Source organism: Quercus suber, unplaced genomic scaffold (genome assembly GCF_002906115.3).
Source record: "Quercus suber isolate HL8 unplaced genomic scaffold, Cork oak 2.0 scaffold_992, whole genome shotgun sequence".
NCBI classification, from domain to species: Eukaryota; Viridiplantae; Streptophyta; class Magnoliopsida; order Fagales; family Fagaceae; genus Quercus; species Quercus suber.
Genome location: NW_027070407.1, coordinates 78,901 through 99,596, shown reverse-complemented (window position 1 = coordinate 99,596; position 20,696 = coordinate 78,901). Strand labels below are relative to the sequence as shown.

The window sequence follows — 20,696 nt, the reverse complement described above, 5'->3', positions numbered from 1 at the left end:
ACAATAAATAGAAAATAAAAGAGAGAAAAAAGATCATATTTTCATGTGTATTTTAGAGGAGTTTAACTTTTGGTTGACCCCATAAATTTTACTGCATAAGTTTTTGAGTCCTTACAATTTTAACGTCATTATTGTAATATACATTTTTAATTAATTTTAAATTCTATTCTACATTAAAACTCTTCAAATAGAATCCTGCCACATTATATTTTCTTTAAATAATAGAATAAATAGTTCCATATAAAAACATGGTCATAACAAATTCTTATTAATAATTATCTAGATTAATAAATTTCATATTTGGAAAAATTTTTTTTTAAAAAAAATATGATAAAGGAAAATTTGCATTTATTACCTAAAAAATTTACTGAAATCCAAAGTCACTAAAAGTTGGGTTAGTGGTATGTAGGCAACCCACAAATTTTCCTCTCAAAAAGAAAAAAAGTTACCCACAATTTTAAGAGCCTATATTAATAGTGTTGGGTTCTAGATTGACCAAATTAATTAATTCAATTACCCAAGTTGATTAATTAGGTTAAATTACATGCAAAATCATGGAGGCACGAACAAATTACCAAATAGTCTAAAGTGTAGCAAAAAGTAAATTTGACATGGTGATTTGTTGACTAATGGGGAAAACCTCTCACAAGGCAAAAATCTCACTGGTTGATTTTCAGGTTACCACTATCAAGAATCACTAATCAAAATCAAGAGATTACAAGTACAAGGAATCTTACCCCAAAATTTGGCCTATCACAAAGTACTAACCTAGAGTTGAATCCTTACGCCAATCCTCAATTGGTCTTGATTTTATAGTGACTAACTCCTAGCAACTTGAAGTTTGTTGTTGGATGCAAAGTACTTCAATACACTTATAGAGAAGAGAGCACTTGGTTACAAAACCCTAAGGTACATAAGAACACAGAAACTTCATAATAAGTGTATAGATTCTCTAATTGAGTCTCTGTGTATTATGATGACTTTAAAATAAACCTTTTATATCCCCTAGAAGTTTAGTGAATGAAACCCTAGAAGTCCAAATCATCATGGGTTGAAAAACAAATCTGAAAATACTAGAGTTACGAAGCTCGATAAATCAAGAGGTATCGAGGTTCTTCATTAATTCTTGATAGAAGCCTTCTATCGAGCTTGTGTCAAGGTTTACTATTTTCAGCTTTTCTCACTTGTTTCTTTGTGTAGTCTTTATGTCTTCAATAATACCACTTGTTATAGTTAAGAGACAAAATTCATGATATTCTAGAATCTACTGAGAATTACCCAATTATAAGTAAAGTGCATTTTGTCAAAAGATTTGCCAATACATGAAAAATATGACCTTAACAATATTTTCCTTTGGCAATCCGTGACAAAACCACAAGAGTACATTGAATGTTCTAGAATATATTATGCTCATGATTTACACATAAAAATAATTGTACTCTAATATTTGAACTCTTGAAAAACTTTGTAAGAAGAGAGATCAATGTATGAATAAGACTTTGCAACGTGTCTTAAAAATGAAAAACTAAACAAGATCTATCAAGGCATCATGTGTGAAAAATAGACAAGTTATTTAAATCAAGATATGTGTAAGAGGTGAGAAAAGAGACAACACATGCGAGAAGACAGAGAAGAAAAGAGCCATAAAATTTTGTATGAAATCTCTTAAAAGTTCTACAAAATTTAAGGCTAAAATAGAGAAGAAAGGAAACATACATCATCATTATATATATCATCAATAAGCATAATATATGTAAAATAGTTACAAAACCAAAAGACACAAGTAGGAAGATAACACATCTACTTTATATCAAAATCCTCACTACATCCCTCAAAACTACCTAACTCTCCCCCTATCAACTATGTCTAACTACTCTCATAGCTACTTTCCCTTTTTGTCATGATGGACAAAGGGTAAATCATTGTGAGGTAGTCATCTCATCATCATCTCCACTATCTAAAGGAGCATTCGAGGACTCACGCTCTGGAGAGAGAGCAAATCCACCAAGTCGAGACTAACAGCAAGCTATACATCCAATCCTAGTGTTCATCTGACTCATCTTATTAGAGATATGGTTAAGATGATCATATGAGTAGCCTAAGTATCTTGAATCTCTCTAATGACATCACATACGAGCTGGAGCTGATTAAGGATGGTAAGTAAGGTAGTGTCTACTCTAGAGGAGGAAGAAGAAGGAGGAGTAGATGAGGTAGAGGGACGGTGAGTATAGACAGCATCCTCTGCAGCACGAAACTCAGCTTCCTCTCGCTAAGCAGGAGTGGTATCAACTTGTGGACGCTTGGTCTTAGCGACCAGCTGAGAAAGCTCCTAACTATAGATTCCTTACCAATAGCACCCATAATAGAGAAGTGGAAAAAGGAAGGAATAGAAACACTTGCGTGTAAAAAGAATGTGCTTGATAAAGGAAGAAAAGACGAGTTTATCATGACTCGCACTGTCACAAAACGTATCCAGAATGGATAGAATCATGCAAGAGGGAAAGTCTATGGATAGTCCCTCTAGTAGAGAATAAAGAAAACAAGCACGAGGCTTAGTGATGGTGTCATAGTGAGAACGTGGAGTAAGAATAAACATCATCACCATGTTAGAGATCTGTGGATCTTTAGCAAAGTCATGGGTAACAAAGCTAAGTTTGTGTCCCTAGGACGTAGAACGCTCACAAAAGCGAGAAGCTAAAACATCTCTAGAGAGAGCTCTAAGCACAGGAGAGGCTAGGTAGTTAGGACTGTCTACTCTAGGAACTTGGAGTACATCGGAGATAAGCTCTGGTGTAACAACTATACATGTACCACAAAATTGTGTCAAGAACCTAGATACAGAATTATCGACATTGTATGTATTGGAGTAAAACTCCTTTATAAACACGCTAGGATAGGTAACTGGTCGTTCACATAGGAACTCCCACCCATGTGATCTAAACGATCTGGATACCGTAATATTTGAAAAATCAGATAGGATGACCTAACAATTTAAGTGAATAACCTAGCCAAAAAACTTCTCTTCGAATTCCTTATGGCTATTAGAGTCATAGAACCGGAGTTGAGGAGGAATAGAAGAAGTATAAGCAAAATGCGAGATGGGATTTTTAGAAGGAACGGATTTCTATGCTTTGGGTGCCATTGTTAAATAAACTAAAGTAGAGAGAGAAACACACATACTCAGAAGAGTAAGAGAAAGGAGAAGAACAATGCATGGGAATGCATGAACATGTGTTGTGTAAAAAAAAATTGCATCATGGATAAAACCCAATCCAAACTACAACATTCAACATAATCAAGCACACAACCTATAAAAAATGCATGAGAATAAGTTTAAATGTGCTTAGAATGCAATGCATGACAATATAATCAACTATATTGAACACCCACACCCATAATTTCAAAAAAAAAAAAAAAAGGAAAAAATTTCCAAAAACTTAAAAACCTAGTTCTAAAATGCATGAAATGTATGAAAATAATGAAAAAGAATGAGTTTAGACCACATACCAATGATTTGAAGAAGCTAGGAGGTCGAAAATTGGATTAGAAGGCTTGATTTGATGGAAAGAGGTGAGAGGAATCGAGAGCTATCGAGGAGAGATTGAAGTATTTGAGTGAGAAATGAACCGGGTTGACCCTCTACTTTATATAGAACCTATGTTCTTGATAGATCGAGCTTCTATCAAGAGGTATCGAGGAGGTGTCGACGGCAAAAAATCTTCGATGTATCGAGGAGGTATCTAGCAAATAGAGAATTGAGAAAATTGGCTCGATGGATTGGGGTAGTGTCAAGAGGCATCGAAATAAACCTAGAAAAAGTTCGATAGAAGTGGCATGTATCAAGGAAGTATTGAGAGGTGTCGAGAGGTATCAAGGCTGCTATCAAGCTTCTATTGAGATGCACAAAAACATGATTTTTCAAGAGAGAAAAAGCATGAAGAGTAAGCAAAAAAGATAAAAACAATACCAACCATACATCAAAAGCTCTAAAAGCATGATTAATCACTCAAACATCAAACTCAAAAGGGAATGCATTCACAATCCCAAAGCACTAAACAGTCCAACATATTTTATTCACAAAAATAAGTCAAGACAGTTTAGTAAGCTTCTACTAATACATGTATTTCTTGTGATAGCCAAATCACATTGTACTTATACATTTGTATCAAGAGTAGCAAAGAATTGCATGCATTGTGTTAAACTTTTGCAAGTAAGCATAAATATCTCAACATGCAAAAATAATGATATAAGAGAATCATAAAAACTCACACAATCATAAGCGTTTGATGGAGACTTTCACCTTTGAATTTACATCATATAACTTTCACATCTCTTAGAAACACACTTGCAATCATATTTCAAAGCATTTGATTCTTTTTGCTTTTTCTTTTTCTTTTGATCACATCTTTGCATATTTTTCTTTTAAGCTCAATTTAGCATATCATGCATGAGTATATAAGAGAGAGAAGAGAAAATACCCTTTGATTTTTTATTCAAACACCCTTTTTCTTGCTATGTAAGTGCTATACCTTACAGAACACGGCTTTTATGAATTGCATATAGGCGTTTATGGTTGACGAGTTTTAGTGGTGAAATGGTTATTTATTCCTTTTTCTTAGGATTTTTTTAGTTATTCCCCTCAAAATGAGTGACATAGTTATGAGTAAGAATGATTAACTCGTACTTTCTAATCACACAAAGAGCCATAAAGCTCATAATGTTAAGTTGTGCATAAAGATGTTTATTCAAGCTACAAAAGATACAAAGTTATAAAACCTTGTTTCAATGGCCATTCAAGGTACACAAGGACCAGTATAAACAAATACACTGTTTTCAAAGGAGTGACGATTTTGTTTCAACCAAACAATTCACATTAAGCACCATGGAATCAAATTCCAAATATTCGAGTTATGCTTCCCAAGCCACTGATGCCAGCGAGATAACAATCCCGCCACCGATCCTGGCAAAACCCAATGAATACCAAAGGCTTAAAGCATGAAGGTCCATGAGGTATGTGTAACAAGACAATGAAGCAGAAGATGGTCTATCGACTCCCCATCACAACAACACATACAACACCGATTTACCAAAGGGCGACCCCTAAGCATTAGATTATCCAATGTGAGAATCCAATCGTGAGCAGTTGTCCATAAGAAGAAAGTCACTCGCTTAAGAATCTTTGGTTTCCAAACACCCTTCCAAGGAAACAAAAAATTCGGAGTACCCTGAATTGCTTAATAATAAGATCGGGTGTCAAACTTACCATCACCTTTAAGCCGCCAACAAAGAGTATCCCTTCTATCACCTCAAGGAATATGAGGTTGGATAAACTAAAGAAGAGAATAAGATGCAGCTAGCTCCCAAACTTCAAAAGCTCTATAAAACCTTAAATTCCACACTCTAAAAGTACCTCCTTCCAGAATCCACAAAACCTCAGAGATGCATGCATCCTTGGCAACTGAACACACATAGAGCTCAGGATAGAGATCTTTTAGGGTATTATCCCCAATCCATCTATCATGCCAGAAGCAGATACCGGTGCCTTCACCCACTACAAAAGACAGATGCTTAGAAAAACTCTCCCACCCTTTATGAATGCTTCTCCAAAGGCCAAATCCATGAGTCCTCCTGCACACTTTTGTACATCACCCCTTGACCCTCACCATATTTTGTGGAGATAATTCTTCGCCAAAGATGGGTAACTTCATGCCCATAACGCCACAACCATTTTTCTAATTAAGCTTGATTAAACAACGCCACACTTCTTATTTGCAAACCACCCAATTTAACAGGGAAACACCCTTTCCCAAGCCACCAAAAGATATTTGAAACTCCCCTCAGAAGACCCCCAAAAAAAATTCCTCTGAATACTTTTCATTCTAGTAACCACAATTTTAGGAATAGTGAAGAGAGATAAAAAGTATGTTGGAAGACTTGAGAGAGTGCTCCTTAGTAATGTGAGCCTACCACCATTAGATAAATAGAGATGCTTCCACCCTGATAGTTTCTTCTTCATCTTCTCCAAAATAGGATTCCAAATCGAAGATGTTTTAAAATAAGTTCCCAATGGCATCCCCAAATATTTCATAGGAAAACTCCCTGCTCTACATTGAAGAATACTAGCCAATGCAACTAGATTATTCAGCTCCCCAATAGGGACAATCTCACTTTTCCCAACATTAACCTTCAAACCCGTAAAAGCCTGAAAACAAGACAATGCCTACCTTATGGACAACAACTGTTCCCTAGAGGCATCACAAAATAAGATAGTGTCGTTCGCAAACAACAAAAGGGAAATCTGCACGCCAACAAAATTCACTGCTCCCACATGAAAACCCCAAATAAGGTTATTCTCCTCTGTCTTCTTCAAAATTTTTCTTAAAACCTCCATTATCAAGAGAAATAGAAGCGGGGATAATAGGTCTCCTTGTCTGAACCCACGAGAGCTTTCAAAAAAACCTTAAGGGGATCCATTTACCAGGATTGAAAAACGGACAGAGGTAACACAAGCCTTAATCCACCCCCTCCATTTCAACCCAAAACCCATCCGGTCCAACAAATAAAACAAGGCCTCCCAGTTAACATGGTCATATGCTTTTTCAATATCAAGCTTGCAAACCACACCTGGTACCTGGTACCTGGTAACCGACTCTTCAGCCTACTATCTAGACATTCATTTGCAATGACCACTGAATCTAGAATTTGCCCTTCACCAACAAACGAATTTTGAGTCTCAGAGATGAGATTATCCAAAATCGCTCCTAACCTGTTAGCCAACACCTTGGACAACAGTTTGTACACACTACCCACCAAACTGATTGGGCGGAAGTCCTTAATGTTAACAACATTACACTTCTTAGGAATTAAAGTGAGAAACGAAGCATTCATAGACTGTTCAAACACAGAGTGCCGATGAAAAAAAAATAAAAATCCGTGATATCCTTTTTCACAACACTCCAACATTTATGAAAGAAAGCCATGGTGAAACCATCAGGACCAGGGGTTTTATCACCCTCCATCTCCCTTAAGACTTGGATAACTTCCTCCTTCATGAACTCCTTCTCTAAGGACAACCTCTCCTCCTTTTCAATACAAGCAAAATCTAAACCATCTATAGTAGGGTGCCCCAATTCAGTTTCCTCATATAGCCCCTAATAAAAGAGAACTAATTGGGAGCGCACATCCGACTCATCCTTATAAAAAATGCCATCCACCTCAATCCTCTTAATTTAATTAGCATTTCTATGAAAGTTTGCTAATCTATGAAAGAAACGAGTATTATTATCTCCCTCCTTCACATACAAAGCCCGAGATTTTTGTCTCCAAGAAATTTCCTCAAGAGAAGCCAATTGTTCTATGTCTCCTTTGAGTTGAATTCAACGGAATTGTTTCCCATTCGAAAGCCCCAGCAACTCCTCTCTCCCATCTAAACCCATCAGTTCAATCAGTAAGTTTTTCTTTCTAAAAGCCAAGTCACCAAACTCCTCCCTGTTCCACTTTTTTAAATCTGCTTTCAAAGCCCTCAATTTTTGAGCCAAAACAAAACTTGGTAAACCCACAAAATTGTATCCATTCCACCATTGCTGAACTCTATCAACAAAACCCTTAACTTTCAACCATATATTTTCAAATTTAAAGGCACTCCGACCACGTCGAACAGCACCAGCTTCCAACAAAAGAGGGCAATGGTTTGAAATAACACAAGAAAGCACCCTTGGGGATACATTCTCAAAATGTTCCTCCCAATCTAGAGAAACCAAAGCCCTGTCAATTATTGACATAGAGGGAAGACTAGAATCTCTAAACCAAGTGAAGGAACCCTCCTCTAAAGGTAAATCAACTAAAGAATTACTCTCTATAAAGTCCGAGAATGCAAACATAGCAGGGCTAAACGACTCACAGCCAAACCTTTCACTTGGGTACCTAATGATATTGAAATCACCTACTAAGCACCATGCCATGGGCCATCTGGCATGCACCTGAGACAACTCCTCCCACAAAGTAGCTCTCTGTCTATCATCATTGGGGCCATACACACTTGTACAAGCCCAAACAAAGTCATGGACCGCACCTCTTAGGAAGACACTAGAAGAAAATTGTCCAGCAATGACATCCAATTTTTCAAAAGCCCTCTTATCCCAAATTAGCAAGACCCCTCTGAAAGTCTGTACAGCGTCCAAAACAGCCCAATCAATGAAAGGACTACCCCATAAACTCCGAACAAAAACAACATCAGTAGAAGATACTTTCGTTTCTTGAAAACATACAATATCGCACTTCCAATCTTTTAGAAGATTCTTACAAACCTCTCTTTTTCAGGGATTGTTAAGCCCCCTTACATTCCAAGAAAGTAGTCGTAGAGTCATTTACAACTACCAACAACCCCCATAGCAGTCGAAGAAACTCTGCTCCTACTCCTAGAAGAGACACCGTCATAATTAACGTTAGAGATAAGCCCCTTAAGCTCCCGGAGACCTTGTGACCCTGAATATGCAGGTCGCTTGGGCACCCATCATCAATCACCTTGAGACACTTCTGTTCTAAAAGGCAAAACAGAGCCAAACATTGAGCTTCGTGTTTCATGATAAGGAAATCCACCATGTTACAGAAATTTTTCATCAACTGGGACACCTAGTTCGAAGGTGGCCTTGACTTTGTCACCTGAGTTCCTTCTGTAGAGTCCTAAACCAGCACCAACTCTCTGAGTTCATTGGGTTCCCACAGAGACAGAGGGTCACACTCCAACACACAAATATCTCTCTCCACTACCACAACTATGGTCAAATACTTCACTGGTCTCCCGCAAAAGGAGATGAAGCCTAGAATCTGACTGAAATTCCCCAACAGAATTCATTGACCTTTGTAGCGTCGCATTATCATGGTGATAACTCCTCTGTTCTTCTTCATGATCTTCCCCTTCCACAAACTCATCTACAAAAATTACCTAGGTCTGAGAGAGGAGAAAATCGATTTTGAACCACCTATGGATATCGACCAAGGATCGATGACACAACTTTCAGAATCGGAGCCTCAATCACTGCATTTGTTGAGCTAACCACCATATCACCAGTGGACCTAGAGTCTCAATTGCCTGGTCCATGAGTTACCTCAGCATTAGAGACTGAGCCCATAGAAGAACTAGCCTTAACGAAGTCAAGAGCCTCTGCAACGGAGCTACTCCTTGAAGCCAAGGATTTTCCGACCTCTGGATCTCCTAACACTCTTGTCGGGTTGGATGTGAGAAGCTCCAAAGCTTGATCAGAGCTGGATATCGGTGATATACTTGTCGTCGAAGCTTCAGGCATCACTGATATCACTGTCGATTCCATCGGTGGCCTTGAGCTCTCGCCCACCACACTTTCACTCTAATTACAAAACACGCCCAAACTAAGAGGAAAAGAAACCTCCCCTTGGGCCTTACCTCTTGGGTCAGCTAAATGGGCTTTTTCATGCCCAGGTGCAATTTTTAACATAACAGGCCCACTATTATTGGACTTGTGAGGAGTATTTGGGTTCATCCACCTTACCACTTTTTTTCCCCTAACTAATTTAGACACCTTCAGCACCAAATTGGCAGAAGTTAACTCAAACGTAAACTCACGCGTGGGTCTGCCATTTATAGAATAAACTGTAATGCCAATATCACCCTTCAGCATGTTATGTCCTGAAATAGCTCTAGAAATTTCAAAATTCCTTAACTTCCGCTAGTTATCGATTTTGAAATATTTCTTCCGATTTTGTCCACCACCATCCGTCAGATCACCACCAATAGCTTCATCAGAAGTCTTCCCTTCCATCCACACAGTGTTTGAACCTGATAGGAATCTATCTAATTCTGTTGTAAACAAGCACCACCTAGACTGGTTTGAGCTCGCAGGTACCATAACCTAACCACGACGAGTTCCACCATAATTCACAGCTATCTCCACAAAAATACTAGCCTTATTCGACCTTCCCCGAAATTTGAAAAACTTATTATTTACTCTGTATTGTTTGCACAAGTTATCCTTTCCTAGAACCCAATCACTAATATCGGCAAAACATGCGAGAATCAATTCCAATCCCTTACTACCCATCCACACAGTACTTTTAATATTTCGACGACGTTCGTGAATAGCATGAGAATCGGCCCTCCTGTCGTCAAAGGATAAAGAAAATGTTTTGGAATCTATGCGAAAAGAACCTTTACTGCCCCCTCTGCCCTGAGGAGAAGGTTTAAGAGTTGTGATAGGGGGAGGCACTTTGTTAGGAAGAGGTGTGGGTGATATTGTAGTGGCTGGTCTAGGCCATAATGGTGGTTGTAAAGGCAGGTCTGATTGAGGTGGGGTGTTCAGAGAAGAAGAATGAGGTGGACAAAAAGAATGAAATGAAAAAAAAAAAAACAACAGGGGATGGGAATGGGAATGGTGATGGGAAGAATCCCGGGGATGGAAGAGGTGGCTGGTTGAATGGCAGTGGTAGAGAGGGGAGCAGAGGAGGGAAAGGTGTTGGCTGTGTGGTAGGGAGGGAGGGAGGGAGAGAAAGGGTGGGGGGGGGGAAGGGTAGAGAGGGGTGTGGTTTAGGCATGGATGAGGATATCACTCTCCTTAACTGCAGAGTTATAAAAAGTAATTCATTGCCAACATAGATAAATAAAAAGTAATTCATTGGTTTTTTTATAACTTGCCCAGAAGAACCAACATTTTAGGTGCTCAGGTACATGAGACACCAAATAGTCAGTATAGCTCAAGCAAAAAACATTGGAATTTGCAGCTTGTGCAATAGTTGTGGAAATTCAGATGACACAAATCTATAGGAATCAATAGTTTAGCATTACATCCAACTAAATAACATAACTTGCAGACTGGCAGTGAAGTTTTTTCTTCTATTTTTTTCGCCTAAAGAAATGCCAGCAGCGCAATCAATAAATGTATTCTAACTTTCTCAAAAAGAGCCTATAAAATTGTTAAATCTTCACATGGAGTCAAATCTATGGTAGCTTGTTGAAAATTGAGCAGGAAAATTATTTTTATCTTGTATTTTCTTAACTAATCATCAAACTCTGTATTTTTTTAGTACAATCATCACACTCTTATGAAAACAGAACTTTCTTCATGAATAGTGTCTTAGATGTGCCATAAAGAAGACATAAATTGCCCCTCACTAAAAACTTTTAATAAGAACTAATGTAATTAAAATAGTTATAACAAAGATAAGTATTTGATCATGAATTAAAGCAAGAGGAAAAGATACCTAAAGAATCCATGCAAAAACAAATAGTCAAACTCACTTAGAAAGAATCCATAACCAAAGAATATAAAACACTCACCATGTAATTAACTTTAAACTCAATCCCTTTATAGTACATTTTTAATAGAAAATTCCTAAAAGCAATGTACACAGGAACCTTATAGACTAGTATGCTTTGTAACAAAAATTCATGGGCAGTGACCTAGACCAACGGATTAGCAATAAGAGTAAAACTTTTGGGCACCACCCTCTTATAAGGGTTATAAATAAATAAAACTTTAAAGAGTTAACAAAGGGAAGAGACCAAAGAGGTTGGTTCATTGTCCTCCAAAACTATGAAATAGGAATTGTATGTAGCTTACAAAGAGCATTTTGACAAACATCAGAACCATTACCTCTTCTTTCATCTTGTCCTGGAAGGTTGATGGCAACATGTTGGGAAATAATTTCAGGAATACTGGCAGCAAGAACTCCATAAATGGAACTATAATAAAAACTGCAACAGGAACTAGCCTAAAAATGTCAGCTGTGGTGCGCGTTAGTTGCTGTCTCTCCCTTCTAGAAAGACTCTTCCCCTTAGCAAGCTTTAACAATAACCTTGAGCTGATCCTAACATCAGCCCAAAGTAGTTTTGTACCCAACCAATAGTGTTGCAATGTAGATTTAAATTCATCCTTCCAATGGACCAACTTCGTAGCCCAGTCCTCCCTATATGTACAATAAAAAAATAAGTACTAAACAAGTTAAATTAGATCAAACAGACAAACACAACAGAAAAAGTGTTCTAAACCTGCTCATGGAGGCAACAGCTCTCAAAGCAGGACCAATCCCCAGAAGCTTGGCCCATACTTTCTTCATTATAGATTCAACACTCTTTTGAGGTTCTTGCATCTGCTTAGCTTTTGCTTTGGCTTTAACATTACTCAAACCTTCAACTGCTTGATCACACTCCTCTGGTGAAGCTTCCTTCGCTTTTTTAGCAACCTTTTGTTCATTTTCATCATTACCACCAGCTGTTTCAGGTTGACCAGCTGCAGCTGTGGAAGCATAGTGAATAGATTGTGAAATCCACCAAACTCCAAAATGAGGAATAAAATTTTCCCTTCCAATTCCATAACCAAGAGTTGGACTAACAATGGAGCTATGCCTATGAAATCCTGCTGTTAAAAGAGCTGGTGATCCATCCTTGTTCACTGAAGATAAACCTCCTTCATTTCTGTAATCAGTGCCTGCAATTGCATGATTTGCAACCAAGCTTGAATTCACTAATTCATTAGTTGGGGATGGTCGTCCATGCTCAAAACTTTGGAAACCTCGAATCAAGAGAGTGGATTGATTTAGGGAATTGAACAGGTTTCTCCTCCTTTGCAAGATTGCTCTTGAAGCCATTATTACAATCTTCCACCTCTATGCAAAGAAAAAAGATAACATGTCTCATGCAGCCACTTGCCTTAGCCAGCCTATACACAATGGTACAATCACCCAACAGAACCACGCTATTAACAAGTGGAAAAATACAATGTAATTCTTGAAATTTTGATAAATTCAATAAGCCATGTATTCTCACTATTCACCAATTCTCCCCAATTAACAACAGTTATCAAAGAAGTTTATAAACTAAATGTGCACTTGAAAGGGGAAAAAACTTCAAAGCTTTCTCAAGTTGTTTTCGATTCATTTACCCTCATGTTTATTGTAAGGACAATAAAAAGAATATTAAATGTTCAATTTATGTTGGTTGTTTCCCAAAATTGAACTTGAATAAGCAAAATAATTGCATAAGGGCTTAGGGTCTGTTCAGTAAAGATTCTTTCCCCATAAAGCCCAAATATTGGAAGCCTAAATTCAAACTTATTTCGCAATGCTCAGTACCCAGATGAAGATTTACATATGCATGTATATACACATACATACAGAAGGCCATACACCATACATTTTTTTTTTATATAAGTAATGAGAAAATTTTATTAGAATATCAAAAATAGTGTCACCCAAGTATATAGGAAGTATACACTAGGGACAAGAACAATCAAAAACACAAATTACAAGCATCCAACAAAGAAAAAACCAAAAAAATAGAATGACTGCCTATTACAGACAACCAATCCAATAAGGTTTTGAAGAAGAAGAGTTTAAGATCAGGAATGAGGAACAGCCAAATGGACCACATCAAGTAATGAGGAACAGCCATCCATATAACACAATTCCGATGTCACCCAAACTTCCCTTGCTAGCAAGCTAAAAGTCAACCACCATCTTCGGTATAAAACAATGAACACCAAACAAAGAGAACACCAGTCCACAATTCCATAGCAATAGGACAACGGAGAAGGAGGTGATCTATTGATTCTCCATTGCATACATACATGCCACATACATAGATTCATGCATTAATATAAGAGTTTAAATATAAATGTATCAACAAAATATTAGTTCAACCCATCAAACTGCTAGGATCATTGGCTGGGTGAGTGAGTGCAGAAAATTGTATAGTGAGCTGCTGTACCATATAACTGCTAAACTGTTAGTAGTTAGTTGAGATTCCTGTTATGTTAGTTACAGCTAAGGGATAGACATGTACAAGTATATAGAGTACTAGTTGAATGGGGGACTTAAGCAATGAAATAATCTTGTGTCAGTTATATTATTTTCCTATCTCTTTCTCTTTTCCCCAATTCTTGGAGGCTAGCTACCCTCGAAGTCAGCTGCTCTATCATAGGTTCTGGTTTTGCAAAACCTTATCAAGTGGTATCAGAGCAATTCGATCCAACCATTTCCACCATGACTGAGACTCGTTCCACTGCTGCAATGAATGAAGCAATTGCATCCTTGAGAACTAATTCAAATCATCATACCAAAGACATACAAGAAATTCATCAAACACTTAATGTTCATACTCGTAATCTGAATGAGATGAATCAGCAATTAGCCCTGGTGTTGCAGAAGCTGAGTTCCAATGAAGCTAATAGACCATGCAACCCTCAAGCTCATACTCCACAACCCAGTTCTGCAATTGTTTGTGCCTCTCAGCTCTTGCCCCATGAAATTGGAATTTCCAGGGTTTTGGGGAGAGAACCCTACAACTAGGGTTTACAAGGCAAACCAATACTTCAAGTATTACAATGTTTCAACTAATGAAAAATTGGTATTGGCTTCCTTCCATATGGATGGGGAGGCTCTGGTTTGGTATCAAGATTGTGAAGAATCTGGAATTTTTGATCGATGGGAAACACCAGTACAAGCTTTGCTGCTCATGTTTGGTACCACTTCCTATGATGATCCAATGGAAGCTTTAACAAGGCTTCGATTGTCAAACAAAATCAGATGCTTATCTCCACAACACAAACTAAGTTGTTTCTTGAGTGGCCCTAAAGATGAAGTCAGACTACTAGTCCAGATGTTGAACCCTCCTACGTTGAATGAAGCTTTTGGTCTGGCAAAGATCCAAGAGGAATACTTGATGGGGTGTGAGAAGAGCACCAAGGTGTGGCATGATTCAGGTAAGTCTTCAATACTTGGTATGCCTCCTAAAGTTAGTGGTTTCATAGAAGAGAAAACAAGAATACCCATTAAAAGAATTTCAACTACTCAAATGGAAGAAAGAAAGAAAAAAAAGGGACTTTGCCATAACTGTGATGAAAAGTGGGTATTGGGGCATCGATGTAAGAATGCCAAACTATTTTTGTTAGAAGGTATTGAGGTAATTCAAGATTCAGTATCTGGGGTGCAAATTACTGAGTTGGTTGAGGGACCAATAGATAATGTTGTAGTTGTGCAAGAAGAGAAGTTAGAAGCTAAAATAACCTTGTATGCTTTGGTTGGAAGTCCTTCACCTAGAACTATGAGAGACAAGGGCAAGATTCTTAGAGAATTTTTAATCATTCTCTTAGATTCTAGTAGCTCCCACAATTTCATTAATGCTGCAAAAGCAATCAAGTTGCAAATTCCAATAGATACATCACAAATTCTTGAAGTTAAAGTAGCTAATGGTGAGATAATAAAGACAAAGAGGTTGTGCAAAGATGTTCTTGCGGTAATATAGGGCTATAAGTTCTATGTGCAATTACATGTGTTATCTTTTAGGAGGTTGTGACGTGGTACTTGGTACTCAATGGCTCAGTACATTAGGGTTTATTAGCTGGGATTTTAAACTATTGACTATGGGGTTTTTGTATGAAGGACAGCAAATTGTGTAACATGGAATTGAGGCAGCAAGTACTAGCTTCCAAGATGCTTCCCAATTCCTCAAGGAACCTACTAAGAAAGGTCTACTTGTTCACATAGCAGTGCAGTCTGCTGCAGTTGATCAAAACCAATGCCCAGCTGCTATTGAGTCTTTGTTGCAAGAGTTTGATGGGGTATTTGCTACACCAGCAGGTCTACCACCTCTAAGGGGACATGAACACCAAAGTAATCTCAAGGAGGGCACCCAACCACTTTGCCAAAGACCCTACAGGTATCCCTATTACCAAAAAACTGAAATTGAAAAAATACTAAAAGAATTATTGGAGGTGGGGTCTATTAGGAAAAGCCAAAGTCCTTTTGCTTTCCCTATCCTCTTTAGTAAGGATAGCAGATGGTTGGCATATGTGTGTTGACTACAGGGCTTTGAATCAGGCTACAATTAAAGATAAATACCCAATTCCTGTCATTGATGAACTCTTAGGGTGAGTTTAGATACCGCTTATTTTGTTAAAAACTAAAAATAATAAAATAATAAATAAAAAATTTACCGTTCACCAAAGGGTTACTGTAGATATGCCTATTTGCACTGTTCATGTTCTATGAACAGTGCAATAGGCGCTAGTTAAAAATAAAAATAAAAATAAAAATAAAAAAAGGCCTGAAATGCGTTTTGCGTCCAAACATGGGCGCAATAATCGGTACCCAAATAGTGCCTTAGATGAATTGAATGGAGCTAGCCTTTTTTCTAAACTTGATCTAAGATCAAGTTATCACCAAATTAGAATGAAAGAACATGATGTCCCTAAAACTACTTTTAGAACCCATGAAGGACATTATGAGTTCCTTGTAATTCCATTTGGTTTGACCAATGCCCCTTCCACATTTCAATCCTTCATGAATGAGGTTTTTAAACCTTATTTAAGGAAGTTTGTGTTAGTATTTTTTAATAATATACTGGTTTATAGTCAATCCCTGTCTAACCATGTTGAGCACTTCAAGATTGTATTAGGATTGCTGGCTAAGCATCACTTGTTTGCAAAAAAATCCAAGTGCATGTTTGCTTGAGAGGAAGTGGAGTATCTAGGCCATATTATCTTAAGGGAGGGTGTTAAAATTGACCCTAGAAAGACAGCTGCTATGCAACAGTGGCTTATTCCTAAAGATATTAAGGCTTTAAGGGGCTTCCTTGGTCTAACTGACTCCTACAGAAAATCTGTCAAGGGGTATAGTCAAATAGCAGCACCTTTAACTGCTCTATTGAAGAAGAATTCCTTTTCATGGACTGACAAGGCTAAACAGGCTTTCAATCATCTCAAGTTAGCTATTTCCAATCCTCTAGTGTTGGCTTTACTAGATTTTTCTCAAACCTTCACAATGGAATGTGATACCTCTGGTCTTGGGTTGGGTGCTGTCTTAATGCAAAATAGCAGGCCCATTGCTTTTCATAGCCAAGCTTTGAAGGGAAAGGCTCTTACTCTCTCTCCACTTATGAAAAGGAACTCCTTGCTTTGGTGAAAGCTGTCAAAAAATGGAGGTCATATTTGGTGCAAAGGCCCTTTCTTATCAAGATTGATCAGGATAGTCTCAAGTTCTTGCTAGATTAGAGGGTTGGCACTCCAACTCAACAGAAATGGATTTCCAAGCTTATGGGGTATGCTTTCATAGTTGAATACAAGAAGGATAAGGACAACTTGGTAGTTGATGCATTGTCCAAGAAGGAGGGCGAGGAGGGTGCTTCCTCTAGTGCTTGTACTTTATGCATTATCTCTTTTCCCACTCCTACTTGGATTGCTGAACTTAAGGATAGTTATGAGTCTAATCCTAACCTACACAAACTGCTTCAAGATTTTCAATTGGAAGGGAAATTCCCAAAGAGTTCACAATGCTGAATGGCCTCTTATTATACAAGGGTCGAATCTATTTGGGGCCTAATAGCCATCTCAAATCTTCTGTCTTGCACTATGTGCACAACAGTCCTTTAGGAGAACATTCAGGCTATTTGAAGACCTTGCACAGAATTCAACAAGATTTCTACTGGCCTGGATTAAGGATGGACTTAAGGCAGCATATAAGAGAGTGTGACACTTTTCAGAGAATTAAGCATGAGACTTGTAAGCCAGCTGGGTTACTTCAACCTTTGCCCATTCCTGCTATACCTTGGCCAGATGTAAGTATGGACTTTATTGAGGGTCTTCCTAAATCCCACTAGAAAAATGTGGTTTTAGTAGTTGTGGATAGGTTGACCAAATATGTTCATTTCATTCCTTCAGCGCATCCTTACACAGCTTCCAAGGTGGCAAAATTGTATGTGCAGAATGTTCTTAAGTTGCATGGAATGCCAGCTTTCATTGTAAGAGACAGAGATCCTACTTTCACTTCACAGTTCTGGAAGGAATTGATGCAACTGCAAGGAATAGAATTGGCCATGTCTTCAACCTATCATCCACAAACAGATGGGCAAACTGAAGTGGTGAACAAGAGCTTGGAGCAATATTTAAGGGCATTTGCAGCTGATAAACCTACTGCTTGGATTGATTGGTTGCCTTTTGCTAAATATTGGTTCAATACCAATTTTCACACCTCCACTAAAACAAATCCTTTTGAAGCTCTATATGGTTATTTACCACCAAGATTAATGGATTATGTTCTTGGAACTACTAGAGTGGAGGCAGTTGATATGCATCTCAGGTCTAGACAGCAGATATTGTCATTGCTAAAGCATAATCTGGTTTTAGCTCAAGAAAGAATGAAGCTGCAACCTGATAAGCATAGGTCTGAAAGGTCATTTGAAGCGGGGGAGTGGGTGTATTTGAAGCTGCAACCTTATAGACAGAAGTCAATTAATCATAAAACTCTTGGAAAGCTAGCTCCTAAGTACTATGGGCCATTCCAAGTTCTGCAAAAGATAGGTGAAGTAGCTTACAAGCTGAACCTACCCTCCAATGCCTTAATTCATCCAGTATTTCATGTGTCCTACCTTAAGGCCAAACTGGGACAGCAAGTCATTCCCATTCCTATCTTACCAGATATTACTACAAAAGGCATTGTTAACCATGAACCTGCTGCAGTGCTGCAAGAGAGGTCTCACAAGCTTCGAAACAGATCCATCATTCAAGTATTAGTCCAATGGCAAGGAAGCAATCAAGATGGTGCAACTGGGAGAACTTATACAATTTATAACAACATTTCCCTCACCTTGTGGGCAAGGTGCTTTAAAGGGGGGGATATTGTTAGGATCATTGGCCAAGTGAGTGAGTGCAGAAAATTGTATAGCAAGCTGTTGTACCATATAACTGCTAAACTGTTAGTAGTTAGTTGAGATTCCTATTCTGTTAGTTAGTTACAACTAAGGGATAGACATGTACAAGTATATAAAGAGTACTAGTTATATGGGGGACTTAAGCAATGAAAGAATCTTTTGTGTCAGTTACATTCTTTTCCTATCTCTCTCTCTTTTCCCTAATTCTTGAAGGCTAGCTGCCCTCGAAGTCAGCTGCTCTATCATAGGTTCTGGTTTTGTAGAACCTTATCATAAACTAATTCCTCATAATTTTATTGTAATCTCAACCTGCTTGGGCATAATAAGTCACAACAACCTGCTTAAGCTAGTAGTATTTGCATAAATTACTAAACCTTAATTAGTTCACTTCTGCCTCAACCATACCCACTCCCACACACACAGAACAACACATTTCTTGATCATAATTTCAAGATTTAAAATCCATGCTCATAAATAGGTCCTTACAAGAAAAACGGAAAAATAAAATGAAGATTTACTCATTTTATGTGTTTTGGCATCCAACTGCAAAAGTACAACACAACAAAGCCAAAATCTTCTACCATTCTTGGATTTTTTTTTTTGTTACACTTGCTCACATCCCAAATAGTCAAAATCACACACGCATTTATACAACAACAACAACCAAGCCTTAGTCTCAAAATTTTATGGTTGGCTATGGATCCTCAACAAACTAATCAAGGCTGGCCACATGCATTCTTTTCCATCATCCTATACCGTCCAAAGTCATTACCTGCTTGAGTGATACATACATACATACATACATATATATATATATATATCTCAAAAACACAGAATGAATAATCCCTCCAATATTTCTCCATTTTCTCGGCAACCAGAGTATAAGTGTATAACTAAAAACCCAAATAATGATACTAATAAATGACAAAATTATTGCCAACCGGCCCAACCCATTTGTCAAATAGAAGAGAGAAACTCAAACTTTGGTTCTGATCAATCAAAACTCACATCCAATCACGCACCCACCCAATAACATATACACATACAATCGTGTCTGTTTACATATTGGGTGTAGCAATGCAAATTCACGGAGCAAAACCCAACAAGGTACTGAAATTAATGGTTATGGATCCTCAACAAACCAGTCCGGGTCGGGCAGATGAATTTTTTCCTGGCATTCAAAGTCATTAATTAACATGTATATCAAAAACCCAGAATGATTAACCCCTCAAATTTTCCTCCAATTTCTCGGCAACCAAACATAGTACAAAATAAAAACCCAAATGACTATACTAATAGTAATAAATAACAAAATCATTGCAAACCCAGAAGAGAGAAACTCAAATATTGATTATGATCAATCAAAACCCAAATCCAAAATGCCACACCCACTAACATATACAAATACATACAATCACGTATCTTTATGCGTGTACACATTGGGTGTAACAATGCAAATTCATGAAGCAAAATAGTTATGGGCAAAGTTTGACGATGAAAACTTTTACTTACCCTTTGAAGTAATGAAGCTCACAGCAGAAGAAAATCGATCAGAAAGAGAACAAATATATGCGTCAGTTTGTTAGAGAGAGGGGGGGAATGATTCGTTATCAGCAGAGAGAGACAGAATTTAGGAGAAGAAGAAAGTGCCTGAACGTTTCTTTGCTTGACAAAGAGAGAGCCCTCTAAAGGTGTATTTGTTTGTACAGTGAGTTGTGTGTGATTGAGAAATTCATCAGTTTTTGACTTTTTGCCTTGAAAATTAGGATTTTTTTAGAAAATAACTATAAAACTCAAACAATATTATTAGTTAACCAAGGTTTGAAACTATTTTGGTTTTTAACAATTCGACTTCAAAGGGGTCGATTTTGATATATAAACCGAGTATATTGCACTCGATTTCCCATCGCACCAGAAGTTGAGCTGGACAAAATGTCGACGTAAGCCGAAAATTGAGTCCAAAGAACTCGCTTTTTCTTCATTGAAGTCGAGTCCAAAGGACTCGTTTTAGCTTAATGGAAAC

General features: G+C 37.7%; 1 protein-coding gene across 1 annotated transcript; it reads right to left on the bottom strand.

Annotated features, from left to right (window-relative positions):
- Positions 1 to 11,531: 11,531 nt before the first annotated feature.
- Positions 11,532 to 20,395, bottom strand: LOC136061446 (uncharacterized). Its single transcript, XM_065768758.1, has 3 exons — positions 20,186 to 20,395; positions 12,020 to 12,689; positions 11,532 to 11,937 (listed from the first exon to the last, which is right to left on the bottom strand). The coding sequence occupies exons 2-3, from the start codon at positions 12,616 to 12,618 to the stop codon at positions 11,547 to 11,549; spliced, it is 990 nt and encodes a 329-aa protein (XP_065624830.1). The 5' UTR covers positions 12,619 to 12,689; positions 20,186 to 20,395; the 3' UTR covers positions 11,532 to 11,546.
- Positions 20,396 to 20,696: the final 301 nt, after the last annotated feature.